Source organism: Oncorhynchus gorbuscha, linkage group LG01, assembly GCF_021184085.1.
Source record: "Oncorhynchus gorbuscha isolate QuinsamMale2020 ecotype Even-year linkage group LG01, OgorEven_v1.0, whole genome shotgun sequence".
NCBI classification, from domain to species: Eukaryota; Metazoa; Chordata; class Actinopteri; order Salmoniformes; family Salmonidae; genus Oncorhynchus; species Oncorhynchus gorbuscha.
Genome location: NC_060173.1, coordinates 15437190 through 15450974, shown reverse-complemented (window position 1 = coordinate 15450974; position 13785 = coordinate 15437190). Strand labels below are relative to the sequence as shown.

The following is a 13785-nucleotide window of genomic DNA, read 5'->3' as shown; positions in this document are numbered from 1 at the left end:
ACTTGAAGTGATGTTGAAATGAAGCAAAGAGAAAGGTTGTTATGGTTGAAGGTCTTAACATGGTCATTATAATGTATTACAACAAAAAAGAACACTAGTCCAAAGAGAGTACAGCATTCAATTTCACCATTCTACACTTGTTAAAGTAAGGATAACTATTTTTGTATTCTTCATATTCCCAACTCAAATGATGACATGAACTGCTACTGGACAACTTAGTGATTCCGCCAATGAAAAATGTAAAGTTCATATGTTGTATAATTTTGGGTTGCATAAGTTGTTTATGTGTATCTCTCACATAGGGTGCCCATGCTAGAAAACTGGTTATGGTTTTCCCAATGAAAATAAGCACCCTTTTGGGCGTGGGAAATGTGGACATTTCTAGGGAGTGGTGTGCCATATAAAGCAGTTTGTGGTGTCTCTCTGTCTCCAAGGCTTGCGGCCTACCAAAGATTTAAAGACGTTCAGCTGGATTGCCCAGGTCATATGGTTTAGAAAGGTAATGGGTGTGATTAACCGATCGGAAACACATTTCACCTGGTTGAATGTACATGTACGGTGGTTTGTATTAGTTAGCTTGTTAGATAAACTACAAATAATCGGTGACAGATTTATGTCTTTAAAGGAGACACAAGCAGACCAATTCTGATATTTTGCCCAATTATTGGCAAAAGAACTGGTCTCATTGGTGAAAAGACCAATTACGAGTGGGGAAAATATCTGAATTGGGCTGCCTGTGTAAACACAGTCTTTGTTGACTTATTCCTCATCTCCTTTCTTCTTTGTGTGAGTATACAGTATATGCTCAAATAGACTCTCTGACTCAGTTCTCAAAAAAGGTTGTGGCGACCCTTGGGGGCATAGCTTTTACAGTGTAGGGATACAAACACAGGCGAACTGTGTAAATGGAATGGGAGGATAAAAACTAGACAATCTGGTCCATCCATTTTCATCAAACTTCTGAGAATCTGCTCCACAAATACATACCAACAGTGTTCCATCCGAGTCGTTGTGGAAAACAGAACAGAAGGAGAAAACACCTGAAGATAACATCAACTTACAAACCAAGGTAAAAAGTGCCGGGCAGGGTGTGTGGCTCTGACTGCCTTTACTGTATTAGGTACGATGAAGGTGCTGCTCGTCTTGGTTGCACTGTCTGTGGCCGTTATCGGCAAGGAGACCTTTGAAGGGTAAGTGATCATCAAACAGTACTGAAAAGAAAGCACTTTGTGACAACTGCTGATGTAAAAAGGGCTTTACAAATAAATTTGATTGATTGACTGATTGATTGACTGATTAAGTGATTTCAACTTGTTGTGAACAGCAGTGGTAGCTGAGCAAAGGGTAATGACATATGATTTGTTGACTGTCATAAATGGATTAAAACACCCTTTTTTTATAAGATTCCCCATCTCTTAATTCTAATTATTAGGGATGATAACATCATTGTTGTAATATCTTTAAAGGCACCAGGTGCTTCGTATCACTGGGAAGGATGAGTTCCAGCACTCTCTCCTGAAGGACATGGCTGAGATGGAACATCTCCAGGTTGGGAATGATAACAGTGATCATCCTATGAGATAATGTGATTCATGTATTTCTGATAAATACGAATTTCAGGGGAAAACAATCAAGTGTAGAATGATCAGAACAGAACCCCTCAAACTGTACAACCAGTCCATTTTCTATTTTCATCTGCATGTTCCTTTCCTCCTACCTCTCTCCTCCCTTACCTCTACCCTCTCCTCCATCCTCTTTCCTCCCTTCTCTCTCCTTTCTCCTCCATCCTCTCTCCTTCCTTCTCTCCTCCATCCTCTCTCCTTCCTCTCTCTCCTCTCTCCTTCACTCCACTCTCCTCCCTCCTCTCTCCAAGCTGGATGTGTGGATGGAGCCCATTGACCTCTCCACTCCTGTGGACATCAGAGTTCCCTTCACCAGCCTGCAGACCGTCAAGGCCTTCCTGGAGACTGAAGACATCCCGTACTCCATCATGATCAAGGACCTACAGGTGAAGTAGGACACCATTCTCATCTGGGGAGGAAAGAGAGCTCATCTGCCCCTCTAAAGTCATTGTTATTCTTAAGGTAATAAGTGAACAGACTGTGGTGCCACCAAAGTTATCCCCCTGAAATCTAATCATCGTTGAATGAACCAAGGAGAGTGATCAGCAGTATGAAACCTTTTGCCCCTTGTCTCTCAGGTTATGTTGGACGAGGAGAAGGAGCAGAGGCTGAGTGCTGCACGTGCCACTGAGCCCAGAACCACAGATGAGTACAACTACACCAACTACCACAACGGGGATGAGGTTAGTGCCCAATCACACAGTCAAGACCACCTGTTCTTGCTTATCAGCTATTATAACGTCTGTCATAACACTGTTATAACAATGATATCAGGCCTGTTTTAAAACTTCAGTCCTCAGAGCTATTTGGTTCAAATTAAAGATGATTTCTCTCTCTCTCCAGATCTACAGTTTTCAGGACATGCTGGTGGCTGAGAACCCCAAACTGGTCAGCAAGATCGTGATTGGTCAGAGCTATGAGGGCCGCCCTCTGAATGTGCTCAAAGTAAGTTATCGTTTTTCAATACTTTTTTGGTGTTTGAACATTATCATGGATTTTCTTTGCACCTGATAAAGTTAATGCTCCCCTTCTCTCTCATATAGTTTAGCACTGGTGGCACCAACCGTCGTGGCATCTGGATTAACACTGGAATCCACTCCAGAGAATGGATCACTCAGGCTAGTGGCACCTGGTTCGCCAAGAAGGTGATCAACTTCTAGTCTCATTCTTTCCAGTCAGAGCCCCTGGGTTAGATTCCCCCACATGCTCACGAGTCACAATGCAAACTCCTGTTTTCTGCTAAGAATAGCAATTATAGTGTAAAGAAGGCTATAGGGCCATTGGAAAATGTGTTATGAAAGCTAGAGGGTCATTACAGTATATATTACAGTATATTTGCTGTGCTTAAAAGCAAACTGGAGTTTGGCTTGTGACTCATGTAGAGGAATCCAACCCCAGTGCTCATGAAGGGAGTTAAGTCTCTTTATACCCATCACGGGCAATTCCGGTTCTGAATACCCACTGGGACGTTCCTACTCCCACAGGTTGCTGAATTGGCCCCCTTGAGCCCAGGTATTCTCTGTTCAGTATGATAATGTGCATAGATATTTCTGTTTCAATGACCACCAGATTGTGACTGACTACGGACGTGACGCCGCACTCACTGCCATCCTGGACAACATGGACATCTTCCTGGAGATTGTGACCAACCCAGATGGCTACAACTACAGCCACAAAACTGTGAGTTCCGAACAGCAAAAATGTGTATTTATTATTAATAATCAATCCACCAATCCTCTGTAATGGCAGATGATGCTTCATTCATTCATTCATTCATTGTGTCAGTCAGATTGAATGCGCATGGATACTTACCAAACCATTGAATATGTTGACCTTTTATGTTCCACAGAACCGTATGTGGCGTAAGACCAGGAAGCCAAACCCTGGCTCTTCTTGTGATGGAACTGACCTCAACAGGAACTGGGATGCTGGTTTTGGAAGTAAGCTGTCTTCTATCGGCTTCTTGAATGATGCTTGACACATTGTTTAAAATTGCATAAATTGTCCACAATACAGGTTGCCTTACGACAAGGGCGTGAACTCCTTGGGATCCCCAGGATTCTGCCTTATTTAATAGTCAGGCTTAAATACATTGTTTTTGTTGTTGTTGAGAAAATGATCTCCTCCCCTATGGTGACTTACAGTTTAAAGGAAGTGTGTCAATGTTGTGATTGGACTGTCCTTGGCCTGATGTTGGTTGTATTCAACTCTTTTTCCCAAGCCGCTGGCTCTAGCGGTAACCCCTGCGATCAGACTTACCGCGGGCCCAAGGCTCACTCAGAGTCTGAGGTCAAGTCCATCGTGGACTTTGTCAAGTCTCATGGCAACCTGAAGGCCTTCATCGACATCCACAGCTACTCCCAGAGGCTCATGTACCCCTACGGCTACACTGCAACCCCTTGCAACGACCAGAGAGAACTGGTGAGTCTGGCAGAGACAGGCTTCCTGCCTTCCCCTTGGCCCTTAGCCATGTCTCAGTCATCTGTATGTGAGCTAATAATGCACTTTTATATAATCAAACAGGGTACAACTGGTTTTGCTTAAGGCCTTTGACAGGTCAAGTTCAGTGTACACAAAAAGGAAACGTTTTGCCATCGAAAATAAATTGTCAAAAGCTGTACAGGTCTCTTGATGTTATTTTACATTTCACCCACAGCACGACCTGGCTAGGAAGGCCATCACTGGCCTGGCTAGCCTGTACGGAACCTCCTTCAGATACGGCAGCGTCATGACCACCATATGTAAGTGACGGGCCACTCACTTTCACGAAGTCACTAAAAATACATGAAAGGCTACATCTTAGGCTCAATACAGCCACAAGGTCTAATACAGGAACGTATTCAAATAATGTGCTTATCTCCCACTAGACCGAGCCAGTGGCATCAGTATTGACTGGTCCTACAACCAGGGCATCAAGTACTCCTACACCTTCGAGCTGAGAGACACCGGTCGCTATGGTTTCATCCTGCCAGCCAATCAGATCATCCCTACTGCCAAGGAGGCTTGGCTAGCTCTGATGGCCATCATGGAGCACACCAAGGACAACACCAACTAGAGGGGTCACCATGACAACTACAGTATACTGTCCAGATTAACCAATTGTATATCTCTTTGATACAGTCATGTGAATGCCTGTGTAAAACAAAGTTATGTTTGTCTATACTGTTGTAGATATACAGTATCTAGCTCAAGCTGATGATACCATCCAGTCCACAAGAGTGCACTAGAAATCACATCAGTAAAATGCTCAACAAAATGACCAGTTCACATCAGAATATACATTGTGCGTTTTATTTAATATACAAAAACTAAACTGAGACCAACCAGTTTAATGGATGGAGCGTAATGACGGACAGTTAATGTGTTCATTGTCAGGAGTAGAAACAACAGTTGTCTTGCATCTGATATACACAAACAGGCCAGACGTCAGCCTCAAAGGTATTGTACTCCTCCAAAGACCACGTTTTACAGTAAATGCACAAGACCCTGCAATTCATCTTCACCCCAAAAATCGCTGACAAAGAAAATACAAAGTTCACAACCTCAAAGCACAAATACTGTTTCACATTTATCGGACGTATTAAGATGTTCTCCTCGGGGTAACCATGACTACCACCCCACAATGCCCTTCTCCACCATGATGATGTTTCATCATAGGCTGCATGACATCACCAAATCTTATGAGAACAGACACAAACATGTAGTGCTTCTGAGCATCTCACTTCATTATATCACAATATCACATAAAAAAATATTACATTTCACCTCCTAAAATAGAGAATGCCCTCGAACAACAATCATCACCTCTGGTTATTTGTAATGTACAACAAAGCATATGGGATATAATTTTAGTACCCTGCTACCAAGTGAAATGACCTTAAGTTAATGAGGGTTGATGGAGATGGACACGATCAATGGCTGACTGGTTTTTATCAATGACAGCCAGAGCGCGGACTGAAGTCATTTTAGGAAAGCAACATCTGCGAGTTTATGATAATTGAGTGCAAGGCAAATACATAAATTATCATCTTACGATCACTGATGACATTTTTTTATATTCATTGTGCAACAAATTCAAAATCAACACACCAATTACTATTATCCTACAATAAAGCAGATTTGGGCCACTGAGGACAACAGTTGGGTATCCCTGGGGGAGGGGGGGGTGGCCCTTTCACAGAGGGGCACATGGGGGGTGGTAGTGAAATAAGACTTTATTTGTGTTAAGGGTTATTTCCACGGTCGGCTGCTCTGGGATCTGGCGGTTTCAGAGCCGGCTAAAGAGGAAGTGTGTAGACTCCGAGCGCTGGATGCTTTGGACTGGGCACTGCTGGTGGACATGCGGCTGCTGAACCGGCCTAGAAAACGCACACACAAAGACAGTCACACATCTCTAAAAAGTAACATGCTTTCAGGAAATGATTCTCTACGTCATTGTCAAGAGTGGCCAACCCTTTGAGCTAATGGGGTGTTTAGGGCTGGAACAAACACCCAGCTGGCTCCAGGCATAAGCGGTCGCTTAGGAATAGTAGAATAGACCAGGTGCAATTTTGGAATGTGTTTGTGCATCATACAGCAGTTTTTCTTGTTATGTCAGTCACTAAATTAGCCAATTTTTATATTGGTAGTTAGCTGACTAGACTATCTAAACACAGGGCAGTGCCCTGCCCTCAGGGGCCCCCTGTTGATTTTGTTAGTCATTGTCATTCATATACCATATTACATGGCATAATTCATGGCAAAACGTGTAGAATTGCAGGAAATTATCTTTAAATTGTATATTTCTATTCACCATCAAGAGGGGGGCCACTAAAATGTTGCACAAGGTGTGTGTGTGGGAGGGGGCTACCAAAGGTCCATCCCAGCTGTTTGCTTTTTCTACATTTTACCACCATCTACTGGTAGGTTGTTGTTACTACCCAAAGCAACAGATCAGGGAGTGATGCTTTCCTGTTGGAGTCAGTTAGCTGTTGGCATAGCCTTCCCGTTGGAGTCTGAACGGTCTTTTCTGTGAGCCTGTTAGCTGTTAAATGTGCCTTACTGTTGGTGTCCGAGGGAACGAGCATCTCCTCCAAGTGTGCCTGGATGTTGGCCAAGTCGTCTGAAGTGAACCTCCACTTCCTATCGGCTGGCATGAAAACCTGCCTGTGGGTGTAGCGCTTCCTGCCCACTGTCACCTTGGGAGACGGGAGGCACGATGCCGGGATGGTGCCTGTTGTCATCCCCTCTGGAAACTTCTGCGCAATCACCTTCAGGCCTGGGGGGCAGTGGAGTGTGACATTGCACTGATTCCAAAGCTTCCACTTGAGCTATTACTTGCCCACAATACAACATCAACTGACCTCCAGATAGCATGAAGAGGTTCTGGAAGCCCCGTTCACACATGGCAGTGGCTGCCTGGGCAGCTATCCTCTCATCCTCATCATATACCATGATGATCTTACCAGAAACATTTTTCTACATCAAGTCAAGATTAATGGGATCACAGTACAACAGTGAAGCAAACAAATGGATATTCAAACATGTACAGTATATGGATATTTTACTAGTGTGTTTTGGCCCATTTCAGATTGCCTGGTAATGCGAGTTATGAAATAATAATAACAGTTATTTGTTTTGGTGGAAGGATACATAATCCAGCACCTCCTTGGTGTAGGGATTCATTGTTCTTGAGAGGGTTGCGATGGGGTAACTGTATGCTGAGGGAAAAAAAAGTGAGATGTCACAAATATGTACAGTATTACATTGGAGTGAAAAGCCTCCTAAAAAAATACCATCAAGGACAAACAGTTAATATCCTGTCCTATAAGTTTCATAACTACTGCCACCATTTGCAACTCTGGTTACGAAGTTCTGGCCAATATAATTTCAATTCTAAAGATGATATCATGAAATAGCAATCCTGATGATGGATATCATTTTCATTTCAGATATACTATCCATTTACAAAGCCCCTGGTGGGGTAAGGCTCAGAATTCCATTAATTATATGTATAGTGTCTGAAATCTATTCATTCTATGTCTGGAATTAGATTTCTATTCATTGTACTTCTATGGTCCACCTACCGCTGATGATGTGACACTGGTCGTACTGCTCTCTGTCCCTGACGTCCAGCAGCAGGTAGGGACAGTCTGGGTAGGGTCCATCTGGAAGCCGAGGGCTGGACACGGTTGTCAGAGTCACTGTCTTCTGACCGTTCTTATCCAGATCCAGCTCTCCCACCCCGCTTATTACACTGTAGTGAGAGTCAAAAGTGACAGGGTATACACGGGTCAGGGACACTTTTTCTGTATGTGAAAAAACAAACATTCCAACTCAAAATATTGAGAGTATATTGTGAATGACATAATTTTCATTCTATAATGTCTGACATTGCAATCATCAGTTACAGTATTCCAAATGGAACTGAGCTCAACTCTGTACAATCCCAGCTCTGTCACTTTAGCCAGGCTGTGGAGGTTTAGCTTGCCAGTGAAGGTGATCTAATGCCATGGTTTTAGGGAGGCCCCAGGGAGGCGATAGAGTTACAACCTTCTGTTCTAGTGAGGGGGCAACGGAGCTTTGACCCTAGGGAAAAAGCTGCTATCAAATATCGTACACAATGAAGGGGTAGGAGGGTTGTCGAGGGGGAGAGAACTCTGCTGGGATATTCAGATAGATGTGTGGGTTGAATGCTGAGAGGGATACAGCTGTGCCTTTGGTTATGGGTTGTGGTTATGTATGTGGGCTTTGAGTGAGAGTACACATCAGTGGAAGTCATTGAGAACAGGTGTGTCGTTGGTAGGGAAAATGGAAAATCCTGGTGTGTGTGATGCTGCTCAAAGTGGGGTGCTGGGAGTTACCTTTGAAGTGTCGACCTGGGGGAGTAGCCAGCGTCCCCTGCGTCATTGTTGTTGTCGAAGAACTGAGCAGGTGTGGGCGTAGGCAGGGGGGAACCGTTGGTCTGCTCAGACAGACGCTCCATGTCGGCTTCAGGTGGAAATAAAGCATAGTGATGTTGCTGTACAGTTACAGTACTGCCTCAATGTTCATTCAAATCAATGTTGAAGGCAACTGCAGGAAGGTCCTAAAAATTGTCAAAGACTCCAGTCACAGACTGTTCTCTCTGCTACCGTATGGCAAGCAGTACCAGTGCACCAAGTCTGGAACCCAAAGGAACCCGAAGAGCTTCTATCCCCAAATAAGACTGCTAAACCAGACTGCTAAAGAGCTAATCAAAATGGTTACCCGCTGCTACTACGGTCTATTATTTATCCTGTTGCCTAGTCATTTTAACCCTACCCATATGCGCATAGCTACCTCAATTACCTTGTACCCTTGCACATTGACTTGGTAGTAGTACTCCCTGTATATGGCCATGTTATTCATTATTCACTGTGTATTTACTCCTCATGTCACTATTTCCATTTTATATATTGAACTCTGCATTGTTGAAAAAGGACACGTAAGTACGTATTTCACTGTTAGTCTACACCTATTGTTTACGAAGAACATTTTGATTTGACTCAAGAGTTGATGGGAATTCTCAGTTAATTAAAAAATGTAAACTGGGGCTCCAGATCAAATCGATAATGGTACAAAACATCAATAGCGCCCTATTTGTCCCCCCAAAATATTCTTACCTTCCAGCCTTGGTGTTTCTCCATCACTCACACTTTCATTCAGGTCCGAAACCGATGCTACCTGAATTACCTGATTTAAAAACATAATAAGATAAAGTGATTGAATAACATGTAGGCTACTTCCATGAAAACAAAAAAGCAGATGTAACTGAGAATAAAAAACATGTCTTTGCCATCACTGACATAATAATGTTTCACTCACCAACTGTGCAAATGTTGTAACTTTAAGCCTTTTGAAGAGTTCATCCTTTCTGTACCTGTAATCTAATCAAATACATTTTCAGTTTCTCTCAAAATAATGAGAGCAAAAGACATGGAGAAACCCTGAGGATGTTCTCTTACAACTAGTATTCTCTCTTACAACCATCCTACAAGTACCAAGTCAATCTCAGACCCCTCACCAGTATTCTCTCTTACAACTATCCTACAAGTACCAAGTCAATCTCAGACCCCTCACCAGTATTCTCTCTTACAACTATCCTACAAGTACCATGTCAATCTCAGGCCCCTCACCAGTATTCTATCTTACAACTATCCTACAAGTACCAAGTCAATCTCTGGCCCCTCACCATTATTCTCTTTTACAACTATCCTACAAGTACCAAGTCAATCTCAGGCTCCTCACCAGTATTCTCTCTTACAACTATCCTACAAGTACCAAGTCAATCTCAGGCCCCTCACCAGTATTCTCTTACAACTATCCTACAAGTACCAAGTCAATCTCAGGCCCCTCACCAGTATTCTCTCTTACAACTATCCTACAAGTACCAAGTCAATCTCAGGCTCCTCACCAGTATATCTCACCTGGGTCATGCATGTCAACCCTTTGCTCATCCTCCCCTTGTCCCAACATATCACTAAATCTCAACTCCATTGTGTACATCTCCATAACATTACAGCTCTGGGGGAGATGGTAAGACACCTGTGCTCAATACTGGCTGCTCAGCCCTCTTTTAACATTGGCCAAAGTGTCTCTGTCTGTTGGCACCCGCACAATGTAGCCTAATACCTCCTACATCAGCCCTGACAGATAAATTATTATGAACACCACAATCGCCCACTGCCGAATGAAGGAAACAGAAACAAAATGGCCACAACAGACAAAGTGCTTATTCTCTCAGATAGCCCCAGTAACCAGGTTGTAAAATATCAGCAGGACATGGCTTCTCCGAGTTACCCATGAAAGTGCATGAAGTAAAACACCAAACAGAATGTGATAGTGGACCACAACTGTTCTTTAAAGACAGGCTACTTGAGTTGAGGGGGGGTGCAACTCAGCATTTTCTAACACTGTCCACTGCTCCTTTTTTTTTTTTTGTAATAGGGACAAAATGCAGGTACACCTGTTTGGCAATATTGAACTGGAGCTAAAAACCAATTGTGACAGTCATGTTGTAGATTTCAGCCAATACAAGCCTAATGAGGCCCCCTGCAGATTGTTGAGAAATCTCACCTCTCAAGAGACCCACCGTACAAAGAAATCATTTCAATGTCTAGTTTTGATTAACATTTGATTGAGTTGTCAACTAACTTTAATTAAATGTAAAATTAACAAAACATTTCACCATGTCATTGGATTTAGGTTAAAAGTTGGCTGTTAAAAAGACCCTTACGTTGATTACTTTTTGCAAATCCAAATCAGTTTCCATGTTGATTCAACATCATGACATTGAATTTTTTTGTTGAAATTACATGCCCAGTGGGGAGTTGAATGGCTAAGAGTGTGGGCGGACTGGAGTTCTGACTACATCGAGTAGCTGTCAGTCGAAACTTGTAAAATCTTAAACACTTACATACCTATGTTTGTTTTGTGTAAAGTCGGGCCTTTCTTGGTTTGCTGAAATGCAAACTTTTTAATAAAACGTTTGTGAAATACAACCATCGCCGGTTTCAACATTTTTGTTGCTCTAATATGGCACCAAAACTTGTGATAAAAAAGTATGGATTTCCAGAAACAAAGACCCGACTTTACTCAGGACAAACATAGGAACACGGTAAGATTTTAAATGTTTACGAGTATCGACTGACAGTGGCTCGATGTAGTTGGAACTCCAGTCCGCCCACACTTGTCGCCACTCAACTCCCTTTTAATTGTACATTTTAATTTGATTTAACTAGGCAAGTCAGTTAAGAACAAATTCTTATTTACAATGACAGCCTACCCCGGCCAAACCCTCCCCTAACTCGGACAACGCTGGGCCAATTATGCGCCGCCCTATGGCACTCCCGATCACGGCCGGTTGTAATGCGATGCAGTGCCTTAGACCGCTGCACTCGGAAGTTAAGATTTCTTAACCGCCCTGACCCAATCTCAAAAGTCTGTAATGAAATGTAACTTACTTTTCTTTATCTCCTCCAGCCTCTCCACATACTTCGTCAGGCTGCATCCTTTCAAATGACAACAGGTTTCACAACATTTAAGATAATCTTTGCTTATGTATACATCAATACAATCTACTGATAAATGTCAATAAATATGATGCATCTGAGTCCTTTGGCACTGGTAGCCAATGCTAGAACACTTGAATAACCTGAGTTGTGGAATAATACCTGTGTCAAGCCTTGTCCTCACATGTTGATATTTGGGGTTCTGAGGTATTCTCCTTTTCATGTACTGTGAGTTGGGGAATACACAAACATTTGTGATTTGCTGTGTTGTCATGGTAGCTACTTCCTTTTTTACTAAGCTGTTGAAAACATTAAGCACATTACATTACCCATTGAGATAGGATTTCTCCAGTGAGCCTACATAAAGGCCTAGCTAACTCTAGTTAGCAGTGTCTGCCACTGGACAAAGCAGCCCTTTCAGCAGCTGAACTGTTCTGTCATAGTCATACCAAATATTCCTTGTTTTATCCGTGGTCATACCCTTCCATGTTTAGTATATGTTAGTCATGTTTATGAAATGTAAATGTCTGTCAGGTCAACCCAGGAAACTAGCTAACATTAGCTCATTAAAAATACACGTTTTGGAAGCATACCATGCTAACGTTAGCTAGCTACAGTAGTTAGCTAATTTGATGACCGAAGATCTAACGTTAGCTAGCTATGATGGCTAAAATAGTTACGTAACGTTTCCCTCAATCAACTAATTTAACTAGCTAATATCGTTACAAACAGCAGAAGGGGTTAACGTTACTGCTCAACAGAAACACTGTTGGCTTGGCAATGCCTTGATAGCTAACAGCACCATTGCCACCCACCAACCTGGGCTGTTACATGTACCACTCGCTAAAAACTATAGCTTGCTATATTTACCTCCGTGTTGCCAATACTGCTCTTTGTCGACATATTTTCAAACGGAATAGAGAAAAACCAGACCCAAAGTTCCAAGTTTAACAAACTTGGCGCTGATTGAGCCGAGAGCAACCATTGACCAATCAATGACGCTGTTTTAACGATGTCGGTTTCTACCGTTCCACAGTTTGATGTAGTTGCGTAGCAGCAGAATACGCTTAACTCCTCCCTGGTTGTTTCTTTTTCTCGCGGCTGTTGCTCTAGCAAATGTGCGGCATGTCTCTCCTAAATATAGAGTTGCTAGTTCTTATTACAGCTCAGTGGTTGCTAGTAGCAATTAACTAACAACAACTTCACTACATTTAGCTGATTTTAACCAAGGCTTCTGTGGAATTGATTAAGGTCAACTGCATGAGCCAAAGTCGTGTTTGTATGTTGATAAAAGTTGGCTGATTAGCGTATCGGCGCTCGACTAGCAAAGTCTGAGGAATTGGGCGTGCACTATGTTTTTCACTTTGACTGGCAGACAGATGGAAGTCATGAGTTGGATGCACCAACTTTCCCCGCTAATCTTTCAAAAATCAAATGCACCGCAAATGTAAGGATTATCGTAATCAATGCATTAAATGGCATCAGTTATGGTAAGTGTGCTGCTTACTTTGGTATTATATCGGTGGCGCGAGCTAACTAAAGCTTGACTGCCCTTCCGATAAGCATGCTAGCTAGTTATCTGAAAGGTAGTTAGCTAATAGGATTTAACTAGCTGTCTAGTATCTTATCTTGGTTGTTGGATAGGCAGTATTGTCATGTCATCAGCCTAGTTTATCCAGAGCTTTAATTAGAAATTACTCAGCTACTTGCAGTAGTTAATTCATTTGGCTACCATTTCGAAAGAATATTGATTGTCTGTAATGCATAACTAATTAAAGTGAAGTAGTTTCCTTCAACCTAAAGCATGCAACCTAACTCAACCTAACTAGTACATTTAGCTAACACAATTTTAGTTGTATAGTATGGCATTCAATGTTTTCTCATACTTGGCAACTTTGGCATGCCAGCCATACCTGACCCTGTGGTGAACTCTGTCATTGCAGGAGGACCCCACCCTCGAGCGACACTTCAAGGGCCACAAAGATGCTGTCACCTGTGCAGACTTCAATTCCAAACACAAACAGCTGGGTATAGATCCACAACACACCACAAATCCCTATCGCATCATGTCTTTACTTAGCCTACTAACCAGTCTGTTTCTGCTCCCTTACTAGCTCCTTAATGAATTGTCATGTTTGGCTTCACAATGAGTT

The 13785-nt window shown here is 42.6% G+C and overlaps 3 protein-coding genes across 6 annotated transcripts in view; 2 read left to right on the top strand and 1 right to left on the bottom strand.

Annotated features, from left to right (window-relative positions):
• Positions 1–120: 120 nt before the first annotated feature.
• LOC124033578 (carboxypeptidase A1-like) lies at positions 121–4881 on the top strand. Its single transcript, XM_046345643.1, has 11 exons — positions 121–1190; positions 1467–1548; positions 1874–2008; positions 2201–2305; positions 2466–2567; positions 2666–2767; positions 3192–3302; positions 3472–3562; positions 3844–4043; positions 4279–4363; positions 4490–4881. The coding sequence occupies exons 1-11, from the start codon at positions 1126–1128 to the stop codon at positions 4675–4677; spliced, it is 1266 nt and encodes a 421-aa protein (XP_046201599.1). The 5' UTR covers positions 121–1125; the 3' UTR covers positions 4678–4881.
• A 680-nt stretch (positions 4882–5561) lies between these two features.
• cep41 (centrosomal protein 41) lies at positions 5562–12947 on the bottom strand. Of its 3 annotated transcripts, XM_046345622.1 has the most exons (11): positions 12503–12762; positions 11795–11858; positions 11585–11632; positions 9447–9508; positions 9245–9314; positions 8465–8591; positions 7688–7857; positions 7254–7321; positions 6965–7079; positions 6664–6879; positions 5562–5980 (listed from the first exon to the last, which is right to left on the bottom strand). In XM_046345622.1, the coding sequence occupies exons 1-11, from the start codon at positions 12533–12535 to the stop codon at positions 5853–5855; spliced, it is 1101 nt and encodes a 366-aa protein (XP_046201578.1). In that variant the 5' UTR covers positions 12536–12762; the 3' UTR covers positions 5562–5852. The 3 variants fall into 3 exon arrangements, with proteins under 3 accessions (XP_046201578.1, XP_046201585.1, XP_046201570.1); XM_046345629.1 differs by lacking the exons at positions 5562–5980; positions 12503–12762 and adding an exon at positions 12842–12947 and having other exon boundaries at positions 6220–6879; XM_046345614.1 differs by lacking the exon at positions 5562–5980 and having other exon boundaries at positions 6220–6879; positions 12503–12854.
• poc1b (POC1 centriolar protein B) overlaps positions 12630–13785 on the top strand; it is a 71725-nt gene continuing 70569 nt past the window's right edge. Inside the window, exons 1-2 of one of the 2 annotated variants that reach the window (XM_046345589.1) lie at positions 12630–13122; positions 13576–13660. In XM_046345589.1, the coding sequence (XP_046201545.1) occupies positions 13108–13122; positions 13576–13660 (100 nt within the window). In that variant the 5' untranslated portion in view covers positions 12630–13107. The remainder of the gene's footprint in view (positions 13123–13575; positions 13661–13785) is intronic. The other variant, XM_046345582.1, reaches the window with a different exon arrangement.